At 42.6% G+C, this 17,807-nt stretch overlaps 1 protein-coding gene and 3 non-coding genes across 7 annotated transcripts in view; all 4 read right to left on the bottom strand.

Annotated features, from left to right (window-relative positions):
- Positions 1–258: 258 nt before the first annotated feature.
- The window catches only part of LOC105492904 (KAT8 regulatory NSL complex subunit 2), a 30,886-nt gene continuing 13,337 nt past the window's right edge, over positions 259–17,807 (bottom strand). For 3 of the 4 annotated variants that reach the window (XM_071071792.1, XM_071071793.1, XM_071071795.1), the window contains 5 exons: positions 17,514–17,676; positions 16,089–16,185; positions 8,471–8,724; positions 1,804–1,923; positions 259–1,029 (listed from right to left, as the gene is read on the bottom strand). In XM_071071792.1, coding sequence (XP_070927893.1) covers positions 898–1,029; positions 1,804–1,923; positions 8,471–8,724; positions 16,089–16,185; positions 17,514–17,676 — 766 coding nt within the window. In that variant the 3' untranslated portion in view covers positions 259–897. The remainder of the gene's footprint in view (positions 1,030–1,803; positions 1,924–8,470; positions 8,725–16,088; positions 16,186–17,513; positions 17,677–17,807) is intronic. The other variant, XM_071071794.1, reaches the window with a different exon arrangement.
- LOC112428673 (small nucleolar RNA SNORA2/SNORA34 family) lies at positions 1,241–1,377 on the bottom strand. Its single transcript, XR_003020730.1, has one exon. It is a non-coding gene; the product is annotated as a small nucleolar RNA SNORA2/SNORA34 family (small nucleolar RNA).
- LOC112428672 (small nucleolar RNA SNORA2/SNORA34 family) lies at positions 3,831–3,965 on the bottom strand. The gene has a single exon (XR_003020729.1). It is a non-coding gene; the product is annotated as a small nucleolar RNA SNORA2/SNORA34 family (small nucleolar RNA).
- LOC112428671 (small nucleolar RNA SNORA2/SNORA34 family) lies at positions 15,855–15,991 on the bottom strand. Its single transcript, XR_003020728.1, has one exon. It is a non-coding gene; the product is annotated as a small nucleolar RNA SNORA2/SNORA34 family (small nucleolar RNA).

Here is a 17,807-nt window from a genome sequence, read left to right as displayed (position 1 = left end):
TGAGAAATGGGAGTGGGAGTAGGGGACACAGAGTGGAAGGGTAGAAAGAAGATATTTGGAACTGATTGGCTTTAATAAGTCCTGCCCCTTTTCATTTACTTCTTCCTTAAAAGCAAAACCAAAATGAGCTACTGAAGATTTATTTTTTCCTGGGATGGAAGTATTATCTGCCCCAACTTCCCTTTCCCATCAGAGACAGATCCCTAAAACCGCGAAAGGGAGACTATATTCTCAAACAAAACATGCATTCAATTCAGGTGACTGTCTGATATTTTCATAACATTTTCTTTAACATTTAATAGAAACTATATACAATAAATTTGTACTATATTTTACATAAGATAGCAACCACAGAAATTTACATAGGTTAAAAGCAAGATGGATAAGGAGGACCCAGTCCTGTGGGCTGTTTTCTCAGAGGATAAAAGCCAGAGTTCACCACGGAAACAGGTTAAAGATTGCCCAATTAAGTAGAGGTGAAGAAAAGTTAAACTGCAGGTCTTTAGATAGAGATAACCAGATATTAGGGCCATCAGTATCTAAAAGACACTACTCACAAAGACAGCTCCCACCTAGCTACTTAAGTGGATTTCTATCCATGACTTTGGAAATCCCATTACAAAGATGTCACTTTCCTTTTAGGTATAGTACCAAATAATCCCAGAAGCTTTGATAGGGATTATCTCTCTTCCTTGCCCTGAGTGGGAAGAAACCCACAACTTTTAAGAAGTATTGGTCCATGTCCTCAAAATTTGGCTTTACTTTTGACTATAATACTCAATCCAGAAGAAAAACAAGATAGTATGGGTTGCCTGTGTTTTGCGAGAGATGATCAGAAATATTTCTTTGAAGAATGAGAAATTTAAATCCACCAAAGTAAAATGGTTCCCCAAACTATCAACTAATAGAAGTGGGTTCTGGCTTCCCATTTGCAGTAGCCAATCCACTCTGAGACAATGGTGCAGAGGCTTTCTCAGAATTTCGAGATCCCTGGGATCTGCACCCATCTCCAGCCATCTGCATCTGGCCCTGTTAAAAGAAATAAAGGCACTTCAGTTAGAAATTCATTCACTGTGGTCTGAAGTATGAATCTGACTTATCAGTGGCCATTTATACTAGCAATAAGAAAAATACAACAGAAATTAATTAATTCTGGACAGATGCTCCTCCCTATATTAGCTATCCCTGTCCCTTGGAAGAGCCTACTCCTGAGCCTCTTCCAATGGGTTGGAGAGCTGTAGGTTGTTTCTTCCAAATGAAACAGCCATTCCCTGCTGAGGTCCCAGAACAGCCAACAGACCATAGGAAGACAGTCCTTTAGGCCTCTACTTGAAACCAACAGCTACAGTACAACTGCTGGTTTTCAGTCAGGGCCACTGGAATTCTACCCAAGGCTCACAGACAGAACTCAAATCACACTACTTTACTGGTCATTCTATAATGAGAACAATTTCAGTGCTGAACTCTCCCTCAGAAGGTACAGTTTACCTAGATTCCTTATCTCAAGCTTTTATTTAAATAAATAAAATTATGTCCTACTCTGGGATATGAGGATCAGGGGCCATTAGGTGTTCTAAGAGTCTATCTGGAGAACTACAGCAACAAGGGTATACAGGAGCAAAGTAGGGCATTTTTAAAAGTGCTTTGCTTATATGGTATTCAATGAGCGAGAGACATGTGGAGCATCTTTATACCAGTGATGACACCCCACTCCCCTCCAGGAGTACATGCTATCCAGCAGGGAACCCTCTGCCTGGCCAGGTCTCTACATGCGGGAAACAGGTGGGATTGTTCTTCACTTGCCAAAATATCCACTGGGTCTTCAGCAATTTCTTTGACTAAATGATCTTCAAGGGTTAGTGAAGGATCAAAAAGCAAAGGTGAAGGAGGACACTGCATACCATCACCCACAACATCCAAGTCCTAGAAAACAAGAGAGAAAAGCCCATCAGCAATACCAAGGGAAACAATAATAAAGGTGGTATGTTTTTCAGCAAACTTTAAAGCAATACTCTGCTGTCTCCCTCAACCCTAGCTTACCTTTGATCAAAAAAAAATTTTACCAGAACGTCCAACAAATGAAACAAGATCCAAGAGCACTGAGAGCTTTTGCTGCCAAGTGTAAAACATAGACCAATATAGTGGATTAAAAAACACAATTCTGGCCACACCTGTAATCCCAGCACTTTGGGAGGCCGAGGTAGGCAGATCGCTTGAGCCCAGGAGTTCAAGACCAGCCTGGGCAACATGGTGAAATCCTGTCTCTACAAAAACTGCAAAAATCAGCCAGGCGCAGCAGCACACACCTGTAGTCCCAGCTACTCCAGAGGCTGCTGAGGTGGGAAGATCCCTTGAGCCCGGAACACAGTGGCTGCAGTGAGCCGAGATTGAGCCTCTGCACTCCAACCTGGGTGGCAGAGTCAGACCCTGTCTCGGAAAGAAAAAAAATGTCCAGGAAAATTCATAGAAACACGAAGTAGGAACGGAGAATAGTAGGGAACAGGGGAAAGGGAAAGGAGAGAGTTACTGTTTAAAAAATACAAAGTTTCTGTTTGGATTGATGAAAAAGTTCTGAAACAGAAAACATTGATAGCTGTATAACATGGTAAATGTTCGTACCACCACTGACTTGTACACTTAAAAATGGCCAGGTACAGTGGCTCATGCCTGTGATCCCAACACTTTGGGAAGCCGAAGTGGGAGGATCACTTGAGGCCAGGAATTCAAGACCAGCCTGGGTGATACAGCAAGACCCCATCTCTAGTTACCCACCTACATACACACATACATACATAGGTTAAAAGAGTAAAATTTTGTTATGTATGTTTTACTACAATTAAAAAAATATTTTTTAAAAAAGCATATTCTCTCTGAGGCTACCTGTAATCAACATGCAAGTTCACCAGTGATTAATTTAAATATGAACAATGCTATATTAAAATTAAATACTGCTGGACAATACAAGATTGCCTGATTAACATCCTAACAGCCACGAAACAAGCAAACAAGCCCCAACAGGGGAAAGGGAGAAGGTAGGAAGAAAGGAAGGATGACAGAAAACTCACAGTTCCTCTGAATGGCTAGGAAATACTATTTTGGTTAAGTCCCTATCCCCACAGAGCAACAACCTGTTTTTTTTTCTTGTTTTTTTGTTTTTTGAGACAGAGTCTCGCTCTGTCACCCAGGCTGGAGTGCAGCAACGTGATCTCAGCTCACTGCAACCTCCGCCTCCTGGGTTCAAGCGATTCTCCTGCCTCAGCCCTCTCGAGTAGCTGGGACTACTGGCATGTGCCACCATGCCCAGCTATTTTTTTTTTTTTTTTTTTTTTTTTTTTGAGACGGAGTCTCGCTCTGTCGCCCAGGCTGGAGTGCAGTGGCGCTCTCTCGGCTCACTGCAAGCTCCGCCTCCCGGGTTTACGCCATTCTCCTGCCTCAGCCTCCCGAGTAGCTGGGACTACAGGCGCCCGCCACCTCGCCCGGCTAATTTTTTTTTGTATTTTTAGTAGAGACGGGGTTTCATTGTGTTAGCCAGGATGGTCTCGATCTCCCGACCTCGTGATCCGCCCGTCTCGGCCTCCCAAAGTGCTGGGATTACAGGCTTGAGCCACCGCGCCCGGCCGCCCAGCTAATTTTTTGTATTTTTAGTAGAGACAGGGTTTCACCGTGTTAGCCAGGATGGCCTTCAATCTCCTGATCCAGTGATCCACCCGCCTCAGCCTCCCAAAGTGCTGGGATTACAGGCATGAGCCACCACGTCCAGCCAACTCCCTGGTTCTTAAGGCTAACACAGTTTTGCTTTGTTAAAAATAAAAACGACATTACATTCTAGACTATGTTTCTTCCAACTGAATTGGCACTTCGCACTGGAATACTGAATAGCCAACAGACCACAAGGAAGACATCAATCTTAGCTCCTGTTTGAAACCAACAGCTACAGCAAACCATTGGTCTTGATTCAGGGCCTAAGGCATTACAAAGGCTCAAACAATATATCAAACTAACTTTCATGCCACTGCTTTTCAAGAGTCTGGTGCTAAACTCCTCTTTCCTAAGAGTTAAAAATATCCAGGAGGTTTGTACCCCTCTATACCTAATCCAGTTTATAGACGCTCTATGTTTCTATTCATCTAGCTTCACGAGAAGCTTAGTTCTACGCTTTTAAATAAATCTAAGAATTTGCAATCCTTTCTCATTTTTTGGTGTGCTAATCACCAAAAATGAGAATCACAACATCTTCACATTAAAGAATTTATGTAATTTAAAAATCTACTTAAAGTTGCTCAGGCCGGGCACGGTGGCTCAGGCCTGTAATCCCAACACTTTGGGAGGCCGAGGCGGGAGGATCACGAGGTCAAGAAACCATCCTGGCCAGGCGCGGTGGCTCAAGCCTGTAATCCCAGCACTTTGGGAGGCCGAGACGGGTGGATCACTAGGTCAGGAGATCGAGACCATCCTGGCTAACACGGTGAAACCCCGTCTCTACTAAAAAAATACAAAAAACTAGCCGGGCGAGGTGGCGGGCGCCTGTAGTCCCAGCTACTCAGGAGGCTGAGACAGGAAAATGGCCCGAACCCGGGAGGCGGAGCTTGCAGTGAGCTGAGATCCGGCCACTACACTCCAGCCTGGGCGACAGAGCAAGACTCCGTCTCAAAAAAAATAAAATAAAATAAAAATTAAAAAAAAAAAAAAAAAAAAAAAAAGAAACCATCCTGGCTAATATGGTGAAACCCCGTCTCCAATAAAATACAAAAAATTACCAGCCTGGCCAACATGGTGAAACCCCATCTCTACTAAAAATACAAAAATTAGCCAGGCATCGTGGCACGCACCTGTAGTCCTAGCTACTCAGCAGGCTGAGGCAGGAGAATTGCTTAAACCCAGGAGGCAGAGGTTGCAGTGAGCCGAGACTGCGCCGCTGCACTACAGCCTGGGTGACAGAGCAAGACTGTCTCAAAAAAAACAATAAAATAAAGCTGCTCAATTTAAGCAGAAACATAGGGTATAGGATACACTAACCTACCATCCATTTCAGGTGAGTTGGAAACTTCTGTAGTACCCACAGAAACCAGTGTTCTCACACCATGAAGACTATAAATCTGTTTTCTCCCATTCTTTTACCATGTGCAATTTTTGTGTGTATATGTGTGTGGTGAGACAGAGTTTCGCTCTTGTTACCCAGGCTGGAGTGCAATGGCAAGATCTTGGCTCACTGCAACCTCCATCTCCCGGGTTCAAGCAATTCTCCTGCCTCAGCCTCCCCAGTAGCTGGGATTACAGGTGTGTGCCACCACATCCAGCTAATTTTTGTATTTTTTGTAGAGGGAGTTTCACCATGTTTGCCAGGCTAGTCTCAAACTCCTGACCTCAGGTGATCCACCTGCCTCGGACTCCCAAAGTGCTGGTATTACAAGCGTGAGTCACCACGCCTGGCCCACGTGCAATTCTTATATAAATAATTAGCTTGGAATGGGTGTGGTGGCTCATGCCTATAATCCTAGCACTTTAGGAGGCCAAGGTGGGAGAATCACTTGAGGCCCGGAGTTTGAGACCAGCCTGACCAACATGGCAAAACCCTGTCTCTACTAAAAATACAAAAATTAGCCGGGCGCGGTGGCTCACGCCTGTAATCCCAGCACTTTGGGAGGCCGAGGCGGGCGGATCACAAGGTCAGGAGATCGAGACCACGGTGAAACCCCGTCTCTACTAAAAATACAAAAAACTAGCCGGGCGAGGTGGCGGGCGCCTGTAGTCCCAGCTACTCGGGAGGCTGAGGCAGGAGAATGGCGTGAACCCGGGAGGCGGAGCTTGCAGTGAGCCGAGATCGCGCCACTGCACTCCAGCCTGGGCGACAGAGCGAGACTCCGTCTCAAAAAAAAAAAAAAAAAAAATTAGCCAGGCATGGTGGTGCGCGCCTGTAATCCCAACTACTTGGAAGGCTTAGACCGGATCACTTGAACCCAGGAGGCAGAGGTTGCAGTGAGCCGAGATCACGCCACTGCACTCCAGCCTGGGTAGCAGAGACAGACTCTGTCAAAAAAAATAATAATAATTAGCTTGGAATTATTTAAATACTGAAGCAAAAGACATCCAAGTCTCAAGATAATAATGGAATGGATACGTTTTCAGAAAAAGCTTTTCTCATATATACAAAGTGTTGTCTTTTATAAGATTATAAATTGGGAAAAGGAACCTAAAATAAGAAAATCAGCAAAAATGCCTATTAAAACAGGAGTGTTTTAAAAACTGAAGTATCAGGATATAAAGAGAATCCATGTTTTCGGCCGGGCACGGCGTCTCATGTCTGTAATCCCAGCACTTTGGGGAGGCTGAGGCGAGTGGATCACCTGAGGTCAGGAGATCGAGACCAGCCTGGCCAACATGGCAAAATCCCATCTCTACTGAAAAATAAAAAAATAAGGCAGACATGGTGGCACACACCTGTAATCCCAGCTACTAGGGAGGCAGGAACAGGAGAATTGCTTGAACCCAGGAGGTGAAGGTTGCAGTGAGCCAAGATCGTGCCACTGCACTCCAGTCTAGGCGACAGACCAAGATTCCATCTCAAAAAACACATAAATCAATAAAGATAAAATAAGAGAATCCACGTTTTGTTACTATCTCCAAAACCACCAATAAAGAATGAGAGAGAAGGAACTCAAAAGTAGTAAGATTAAGGTGTTAAGTTACTACTTGCCAACCACCCTTGCATCAAAGCACAGAAAGCAAGCAAATATCCAGAATGAACAGCTGTGTTTTTACTCATATTAATATCTGATGCCTGGTCTTCCCACAAGTAAAATCACCAAAGTTATCATTAACAGTTATAGGCCAGGAATGGTGAATCATGCCTATAATCCCAGCACTTCGGGAGGCCAAGGTGGGCGGATCACTTGAGGCCAGGAGTTGAGAGACCAGCCTGGCCAACATGGCGAAACCCTGTCTCTACAAAAAATACAAAAATTAGCAAGTCCTGCTGGCACACACCCATAGTCCCAGCTACTCGAGAGGGTGAAGCACAAGAATCACTTGAATCTTGGCGGCAGAGGTTGCAGTGAGCTGAGATCACACCACTGCACTCCAGCTTGAACAACAGAACAAGATTCAGTCTTTAAAAAGAAAGCCAGGCCGGGCGCGGTGGCTCAAGCCTGTAATCCCAGCACTTTGGGAGGCCGAGACGGGCGGATCACGAGGTCAGGAAATCGAGACCATCCTGGCTAACACGGTGAAACCCCGTCTCTACTAAAAAATACAAAAAACTAGCCGGGCGAGGTGGCGGGCGCCTGTAGTCCCAGCTACTCGGGAGGCTGAGGCAGGAGAACGGGCGTGAACCCGGGAGGCGGAGCTTGCAGTGAGCTGAGATCTGGCCACTGCACTCCAGCCTGGGCGACAGAGCGGAACTCCGTCTCAAAAAAAAAAAAAAAAAAAAAAAAAAAGCCAAGTTATAGTGGCCGGGCACAGTGATTCACGCTTGTAATCCCAGCACTTTGGGAGGCCAAGGTAAGAGGATCACTTGAGCCCAGGAGTTACCAGTCTAGGCAACATAGGGAGACCTCATCTATGCAAAAAATAAAAAACTGGCTGGGCATGGTGGCATAAACCTATAGTCCCAGCTACTTGGGAGCCTGAGGCAGGAGGATCACTTAAGCCCAGGAGTTCGAGGCTGCAGTGAGCCATGATCATGCCACTGCACTCCAGCCTGAGCAACAGAGCAAGACCCCAATTTAAAAAAAAAAAAAAATTACAAAAATGATACCTAAGCTGGGCATGGTGGTTCATGCCGACAGAAACCCTATGTCAAAAGTTCTTAACAGTATATTCCATAACAGCCAGAAAGTAGAAACAGCACAAATATATCCATCAACTGATAGATTTTCAAAGGATGGTATATCCAAACAATGGAATATTAATTCAGTCACAAAAAGGAATGAAGTATTGATACATACCATAGTATGGGTAAACCTTGAAAACATTAGAAAACATTATGCTAAGTGAAACAAGCCAGACACAAAAGGATACATATACTATTACATTGATATGAAATGTCCCAAATAAGCAAATTTAGAGACAAAAAGTAGATTCGTGGTGGCCAGGGGCTGGGGGGAGAAAAAAATGAAGAGTGTCATAATAGGTACTGAGTTTCTTTTGGAGACAGTGAAAACCTTCTGAAATTAGATAGTGGTGATAATTGCATTAACTTTGTGAATATGCTAAAAATCACTCAATTATACACTTTCAAAGAGTGCAATTTATAGCATGTAAATTGTATCCCTAAAAAGGTATGGGAAAAGAGTCTGGAAAAAAAATTAGGTAGGGTAGATTTCTCCAAATGAATACACTAACATACAAACACACCCATACATATATATCACTTTGTCGATCTTCCTAACCACAAAGACTAACCTATTCTCACCATTAATAAATAAGGCTTTGTCTCAAGGGCCTGACCCAGAGCAGAGCTTCTCTAACTTACATCACTGAACTCCAGAGGTAAACTCTCAGTGGGCTGAAGCTCAGCAGCACTCAAGTACAGATCCATGGGGCCGGCTTCCAGATCGTCTGGCACAGACAGTACCTGCTCGGGCTTATACATCTGAGGAGGCAACTGGAAATGCAGTGGGCAGCAGGGATCCTCAGAGAGGCTTACAGGAACAGGTTTGTTGCAGGGTACCTCTTCAGATCCCTGGCAGCACTTGAAGAGAACCTGATTCGTATCCTGACAAATATCTGTAGAAAAATGGTCAAGGGAAATAAAACACAATCTATCGAAAGCATAAAATACAAATAACATTGTCTGCCACATAAAACTCAAGGTCTGGACTATACAAGATAAATTACAATTACATTTGATACAGAATATCAAATGCAGTTAGCAATTTTTAAAGTTACTTCTCAAAATAAATGTCATTTACTAGCATCAAATTCTAGCTCTACCAGTAATTTAAAACTTGTCCCCAACCTCCTTTTCAGGATCCTGGTCATTTAAACTAGACACTAATCCCATTCTCCCTTAAGTAAGTAGCAGTAACACTCCCAGGAACACATACCTATTCAGAAGAAACATGTAGTGGCAAATGCAAATAGCCTTGAAAATGCCCCTAAACAGCCCTTCCAGGAGATACAATGTGTCTGCTCCCTTAGCAGACCGGCAAAGTTTGCAACAATTTCTTGGACCTTGTTTCCAAAGATGATTACATGATAAATTCATTTAAAGCACCACTGGAATAGGGGGAAACAGAGCTCTAGTAAAAGTCACTAGGTATCATATTCTGACAAGAAATTAAATATTCACGCTTTTTTTTTTTTTAGGGGAGTGTGGTAGTACAGAAGAATCCTTTTATGATCCTAAAGAAGAAAATGTTGCTTATGAAGGCCCATTGAAAAAAACAAAAAAAAAGTATTCCAGAAACACTCCAAGGACTCTATTAACAACTTTTGTTAAAGGTAGAAGGGCTATATTTCCAAGTTAGCAAAGAAGCACTGTAGAATGAATCAAAATCGAGATGATTAGATACAATAAAATTCAAGTTACTCTATAAAACACATTTTATGCAAGTGCTACCATTTCTTGAAATCTTAACTACCTGGTTATTTTCCTAGATTAATAAATGTTATTTTAAAATTTGACTTATTTTTAACCAGAAAACACAATTTTTCTATAAACTGATAGTACCTGAATTATGGAATTATAATTTTCAACTCAAAACTTTTATGGTAATTTTTTAAATTAAAAAAAAAATCTAACATACTTTGTAATTTTTTAAACCATATAAACTTCCTTGAATAAAGCTATTTCTAGGCCGGGCGCGGTGGCTCAAGCCTGTAATCCCAGCACTTTGGGAGGCCAAGACGGGCGGATCACGAGGTCAGGAGATCAAGACCATCCCAACATGGGCTAACATGGTGAAACCCCATCATCTCCACTAAAAAATACAAAAAACTAGCCGGGCGAGGTGGCGGGCGCCTGTAGTCCCAGCTACTCAGGAGGCTGAGGCAGGAGAATGGCGTGAACCCGGGAGGCGGAGCTTGCAGTGAGCTGAGATCCGGCCACTGCACTCCAGCCTGGGCGACAGAGCGAGACTCCGTCTCAAAAAAAAAAAAAAAAAAAAAAAAAAAGAATAAAGCTATTTCTTTCAATGCATACTTGGAAATAACTAAACTCTCAAGCAGGGTGTGACAACTGTGGCACTACCAACATTGTGGGCCAGGTACATCTTTGTTGGACGAGGATGTATAGCAGCATTCCTGGCCTCTAACCACTAGCTGTCAGCAGCACCTCCATCTCTGAATTATAACAACCAAAAATTTCTCCACACATTGCCAACTGGAAAACAAAATGGCCCCCATGGCCGGGCGCGGTGGCTCAAGCCTGTAATCCCAGCACTTTGGGAGGCCGAGGCGGGCGGATCACAAGGTCAGGAGATCGAGACCACAGTGAAACCCCGTCTCTACTAAAAATACAAAAAATTAGCCGGGCGCGGTGGCGGGCGCCTGTAGTCCCAGCTACTCAGGAGGCTGAGGCAGGAGAATGGCGGGAACCCGGGAGGCGGAGCTTGCAGTGAGCCGAGATCGCGCCACTGCACTCCAGCCTGGGCAACAGCGTGAGACTCCGTCTCAAAAAAAAAAAAAAAAAAAAAAAAATGGCCCCCAGCTGAAAACCACTACTCTAAAGAAACAGAAGATAGTACAAGGCAAACGAGTATTTATTGAATGATCAAATGAATAAACACATGAATCTAATGGGAATCATCAGATCTGCACTATGCGCTTAAGAAAATCTAAGCAATATCTAATGTGCTTAAGAAGCCCACTCTTATTTAAATTATTAATATTTTAAATGTTACCATTAAATATTTCAACCAAACTTTTTTTAGAAGTCTCGCTCTGTCACCCAGGCTAGAATGCAGTGGCGCGATCTTGGCTCACTGCAACCTCTGCCTCCTGGGTTCGAGATTCTCCTGCTGCAGACTCCCAAGTAGCTGGGATTACAGGCACCCAGCTAATTTTTATACTTCTAGTAGAGACAGGGTTTTGCCATGTTGGCCAGGCTCGTCTCGAACTCCTGACCTCAGGTGATCCGCCTGCCTCAGCCTCCCAAAGTGCTAGGATTACAGGCGTAAGCTATCATGACCAGCCAAGAACTTTTTTTCATTTGAATTCAAAGGACTTTCACAAGTCTCTTATGTATTTAATACCACAATATCCTTAAAAAGGACTCCCCCCGTCATCTTCCACCCGCTTTCCTTTCACATGGGGCAAAAGAGGTAAAAAGAAGGGAATGGTTAACCTACAACTAGAGTCTGGGTCCTTCACTTTCAGTCGAGTGCTGTCTCCATTAGACCACAGTAAAGAGTTAACAGGTCACCAATGGCAGTCGCATCTTTCTCTGGGATAAGGACTTAAGGAAGGGTAAGTGACTTAGGCAACTATGGAGTGGAAAGGAAAGAGCATAAAAGGAAAAGAAAATACTTCCCTTCTCTTTTCAAATACATTTTCAATTTTGCTTTATATTTATATTTTAATAAGCTATTTGAGTACAGTATAAGAAATATCTAAAATAGTCCTTAGTATCTGTAAACTGAGTTTTTTCCCTTATAAAAGTAATTCAAGCTCGCTTTAAAAAACCAAAAAATAAAAGAACAGTGAAAAAAGGGCATTCATAACCACACCATGCACAAACCATCACATTTCTGTATTGTTCCCTCCCAGTATTTGGTTTCATGCAATTTAGACACAGTACAGAATTCCATATCCTGGAATGTCACTATCATTTTGCTGTCATTCACAAATTTTGTTAAATATATTTAATGCCTGAAAATATTCCACACTATGTTGTGCCATAATTTATCTCCCTATTCTCCGGCTCTAAAAATGTTAAGGCTGTCTCAAGTTGGAAGAATATTTCATGTAAAAATATTGGTCTGCATTTGATTATCTCCTTAAAATAAATTCCCAGAAGTAAAAATCTTCATATGAGGAAATATGAATTATTGTCAAATTGCTTTCCAAAAAGCTTATATCAATTTATATTCCCACTAGCAATATTTAGAAAGGTCCATCCATTTCACCATACTCTCACCTACTTTTGAAATTCACCAACTCATTTTTGAAAAACTGCATATTTTTAATTTTAAAACAAATATATGTACAAATAACAATTTTATAGATTTTAAATTTTCCTTGTTTTATTTCCTATTTAGAGTTAACCTTTGAACAACACAAGTTTGAATTGCATGGGTCCACTTCCACGTGCATTTTCTTCTGCCTCTGCCATCCCAGACAATAACACTTCCCCCTCCATTTAACAAAAAGACCACAAGAATAAGGACCTCTATGATAATCCACTTCCATTTAATAAACAGTAAATGTATTTTCTCTTCCTTATGATTTTCTTAGTAACACTTTTTCCTAGATTATTTTAAGAATACAATATATAAGACATATAAAATATGTCTTAGGCAGCTATGTTGTTAAGGCTTCTGATCAACAGTAAGCCATAAGGCTAACAGCAGTTAAATTTTGGAGGAATCAAAAATTATACACAAATTTTCAACTGTGTAGGGGGTCAGCACCCCAACCCTCTGAATTGTTCAAAGGCCAGCTGTATTTATAGTGAAGATACACACTTGTCAACTATTAGTGTTTTTTTTTGTTTTTGTTTTTTTGCGTGAGACGGAGTCTCGCTCTGTCGCCCAGGCTGGAGTGCAATGGCGCAAACTCGGCTCACCACAACTTCTGCCTCCCAGGTTCAAGGGATTCCCCTGCCTCAGCCTCCCGAGTAGCTGGAATTACAGGCGCCCATCACCACGCCTAGCTAATTTTTGTATATTTAGTAGAGACAGGGTTTCACCATATTGGCAAAGCTGGTCTCAAACCCCTGACCTCAGGTGATCCACCCGCCTCAGCCTCCCAAAGTGCTGGGATTACAGGTGAGAGCCACTCTGCCCAGCCCTATTAGCCTTTTCTATCTTCTTTTAAATCTGTCCATAGCATTTGCCCAATTATGTTTTAGGCAAAATTTTTTTTTTGAAACACAGTCTCACTCTGTCGCCCAGGCTGGAGTGCAGTGGCGCAAAATCTCAGCTCACTGCAAGCTCCACCTCCCGGGTTCATGTCATTCTCCTGCCTCAGCCTCCTGAGTAGCTGGGACTACAGGCGCCCGCCACCACATCCGGCTAATTTTTGTATTCTCCGTAGAGGCGGGGTTTCACCATGTTAGCCAGGATGGTCTCGACCTCCTGACCTCATGATCTGCCCACCTCAGCCTCCCAAAGTGCTGGGATTACAGGCGTGAGCCACTGTACCCAGCCTATTTTTTGAGACAGAGTCTCACTCTGTCGCCCAGACGAGTGCAGTGGCGCGATCTCCACTCACTGCAACCTCCGCCTCCTGGGTTCAAGCAATTCTCTGCCTCAGCCTCCCAAGTAGCTGGGATTACAGGCACCTGTCACCATGCCTGGCTAATTTTGTTTTGTATTTTTAGTAGAGATGGGGTTTCACCATCTTGGCCAGGCTGGTCTTGAACTCCTGACATCGGTGATCCACCCGTCTCGGCCTCCCAAAGTGCTGGAATTACAGGCATGAGTCACCTCGCCCAGCCTTTTTTTTCTTTTTTTAAGAGACAGGGTCTTGCTCTGTCACCCAGGGTAGAATGCAGTGGCATGATCCTAACTCACTGCAGCTTCAAACTCCTAGGCTCAAAAAATCCTCCCAAGTAGCCAGAACTACAGATACATGCCATCATGCCCAGATAATTTTTCTTTCTTCCTTTTTATCTTTAGAGATGAGGTCTCACTGTGTTGTCCAGGATGTAAGTATTTATCTTTAGAGTTTTTCATTACTTTGCACAAGCATTCTATATATTAAGAACAATAATATCTTATCAGACATCTGTTGTAATTAATAAATTAGTAAAATATTTAATAAGCAAAATAAAAACTCAGCTTCCTGTCAAAAGACTAAGAGGAGGTTCTCCTTCTCCTCTTCCTATTAAAGAAAATAAGTTTTAATTTCCAAATATTTGGCATTTCTTGCCAAGCAAATGAAATCCAGCAATCCTATTTAATTAACAAGTGCTTTTACTGTGAAATTTTTCTCAATGTCAATAACAAGCATTTTCACAAATCAATCAACAACTCAAAAAGGTTTGAAGGCCCAATGCCAAATGTAGTCCTTTAACAGAATCAAGAGACATTTACGATGGTTCAAAGGCAAATTAATTGAAAAAAGAAAAAAAAGCATCTCATTTTTGGAAATAGTAAACTTCTAATTTGAAGTATGCAAGTTAGAGGCCAGGCACAGTGACTAAGTGTTATTACAAAAGAGTCAAGAGACTGGGCATGGTGGCTCACACCTGTAATCCTAGCACTTTGGGAGGCTGAGGCGGGAAGATCACATGAGCTCAGAAGTTCGAGACCCGCCTGGGCAACATAGTGACACATCCCCTCTACAAAAATTAAACAAAATTAGCTGGACATAGTAGCACATGCCCATAATCCCAGCTACTCTGGTGAATGAGTTCGTGGGAAGATTGCTTAAGTCCAGCAGATCATGGCAGTGAGCCATCATCATGCCACTGCACCCCAACCAAGGAAACAGACTGAGAATCTGTCTCAAAAAAAATTTTTTTTTTAATTTTTTAAAGTGTCAGGTATTTTTTTTTAAGTTTCTAAAGGCCAGGAACAGTGGCTTATGCCTGTAAGCCCAGCATTTGGGGAGGACAAGACTGGAGGATTGCTTAAGCCCAGCCTGGGCAACATAAAATTGTCTCTACAAAAAATTTTTTTAAAAAATAGGCCAGGTGCAGTGGCTCACGCCTGTAATCCCAACACTTTGGGAGGCCAAAGAAGGCAGATCACTTGAGGTCAAGAATTTGAGATCAACCTGGCCAACATGGTGAAACCCCATCTCTACTAAAAATACAAAAATCAGCTGGGCACGGTGGCACACACCTGTAATCCCAGCTACTCAGGAGGCTGACGCACAAGAATTGCTTGAACCTGGGAGGCGGAGGCTGCAGCGAGCCGAGATCACACCACTGCACTACAGCCTGGGCAACAGAGTGAGACTCTGTCTCAAAAAAATATAATTAATAATAAAATAAAATAAATAATTAGCCAGGCATGGTGGCACACATACATAGTCCTAGCTATTCAGAAGGCTGAGGTGAGAGAATTGCTTGACCTAGGAGTTCAAGGCTGCAGTGAGCTAGGACTGAGCCACTGCACTCCAATCTGGGTAAGAGTGCAAAATCCTGTCTCAAAAAAACAAAAATAAAAAGATAAAAGCTGGACACAGTGGCTCACTGCTGTAATCCCAGCATTTTGGGAAGCCAAGGCTGGTGGACTGACTGAGGTCAGGAGTTCGAAACCAGCCTGGCCAACATGGTGAAACCCCAACTCTACTAATAATACAAAAATCAGCTGGTTGCGGTGGCACGTGTCTGTAATCCCAGCTACTCGGGACACTGAGGCAGGAGAATCACTTGAACTTGGGAGGCAGAAGTTGCAGTGAGGCAGAGGTTGCAGTGAGCCGAGATCACGCCATTGTACTCCAGCCTGGGAGACAAGAGCAAAACTCCATCTCCAAAAAATAAAAAATAAAATAAAATATAGAAGTGAGGGCCCTAACCACACAAAAGGATAATACTAGAAGTTCACAGTGCAAAATCATCCTTTCAATTGGGGTGGAAAACCCACACAAATTTTTTAAGTTTATAATTAGATTTAACAGTATTACGATTCTAATAAGCAAGTTAAATCAGAAACCTTAAGATAATTATAAATATTTTACAGATATTTTGGAACCCAAGTATTAAGACTATAAATAAATATTAGCCCACATCTATGAAAAATGACTCATGTTTCTTTCTAATGAATTGACCATTACATTTCCGAACTTATGAAATGGCCAACAGACCACAGAAAGACAATTCTTTAGGCTCCTGCTTGAAACCAACAGCTTCAGCAAACTGCTGGCCTTGATTCAGGGCCAAAGGAAAACAAAATCCTTCAATTAAGCAAAGTAGCAGAGATTCCCACTAGTCTTCAAACTAGCAAATCACAGCCTTAACAGGCAGAGTAAAAAGATACGGGTAAGGCAGTGTCTGGTCATTGGAAGAGACTGATTGGAACAACGAACATCATCCACAAAGGCCAAGCACCTCTGACTGGAACGAGTGGTATGGGCCTAAAATGGAAAAAGACAGATAAAATACACCCACGAAAGAACATAAAACTATGATGAAAATAGTTATATTAAGAAAAGCGCATCCTAAAGGCTAGAAAATTCAACATTTAACAAAAACAGTTTTACCAATATTATGCAAAAGACAAAAAACTTTAAAACCTAGTGTATAAAGAAGGAGTCAACCTTAATACCAAATACACCTCTCCATATTCTAAAAGTGTGATACAGCCTAATTAAGATAAATTTTGTCTTTTACCAACAGAACTCTTTGAAATTGTAGCCTTAAGTGGAATCTCAACAAATGAAACAAATAAAATTACTCTTACTGAAACGGAGACCAAGGGTTTGAAAAACAAATTTAAGAATGATCACTTAACCCTTCTTCCTATTAACCTTACTTCCTACATTCAATTGCTCCTACTCTACCTTCCCACCTTTTAAAACAAGATTCCCAAGCAATTTAGGCTTAACCTGTGCTTATTTCTGAACTGAAGAATATCTGAACCAAAGGACTTAGAAACTCTTCCCAACTACTCAATATGCAAATGAGAATACTGAGGCCCATAAAAGTTAACTGTGCAGACACAGAGCTGGTCAGTGGGGACTCAAGACTAGAATCCATGTCTCCTGACTTCAAGCTAAGTGCTTTTACTACAACCCAAGTGCAAAAAGTCAGATTTCAGATCCAGGACTGGACATAGGGAATTCGAGACCAGCCTGACAAACATGGAGAAACCTCGTATCTACTAAAAATACAAAATTGCCAGACATGGTGGCGCCTGCCTGTAATCCCAGCTACTCGGGAAGCTGAGGCAGCAGAATCACTTGAACCCGGGAGGTGGATGCTGCGGTGAGCCAAGATCTCGCCACTGCACTCCAGCCTGGGCAACAAGAGTGAAACTCTGTCTCAAAAAAAAAAAAAAAAAAAAAACTGGACATAATGTTTTGACAATTACGCTAACTTTGTAAATAAAGCGAACGTGGCCAGGCACAGTGGCTCATGTCTGCAATTCCAACACTTTGGGAGGCCAAGGTGGGTAGATCACGAGATCAAGGATTAGGAGACCAGCCTGGCCAACATAGTGAAACCCTGTCTCTACTAAAAATACAAAAAATTAGCCAGGCGTGTGGTGGTGGGCACCTGTAATCCCAGCTGCTCGGGAGGCTGAGGCAGGAGAATCGCTTGAAACTGGGAGGTAGAGGTTGCGGTGAGCCGAGATTGCACCACTGCACTCCAGTTCAGGTGACAGTGCGAGACTCCGTCTCAAAAACATAAAAACAATAAATAAAGTGAACATATATACCTTAAAGGTATACACACAAATTACCTGTTGGGCGGCACCATCTGTGGCCAGCATTCTCCGTTCCTTCAACTGCCTATGCAGTAAGGCTTCCACTCCATAGCGCTGGCGGTATCGACGCAGACATTTTAATCGCTTTAAGTTCTCTCGTTCTTTGGCCAAAAGTCCCTCTGGGCCAGTCAGGAGACTACTGCCTAGAGTTACAAGAGTCAAGATGTTATTTGCCAAGCAATCCATCAAATTTACTTCTCCAAGTAAACAAGTAAACAGGAAAATCTTTGGGCATAAGATAGGCAGTTTCAAAAGCAAATTAGCCCCCAC

Source organism: Macaca nemestrina, chromosome 10 (assembly GCF_043159975.1).
Source record: "Macaca nemestrina isolate mMacNem1 chromosome 10, mMacNem.hap1, whole genome shotgun sequence".
Taxonomy (NCBI): Eukaryota; Metazoa; Chordata; class Mammalia; order Primates; family Cercopithecidae; genus Macaca; species Macaca nemestrina.
This window is presented reverse-complemented; position numbering and strand designations above follow the sequence as displayed.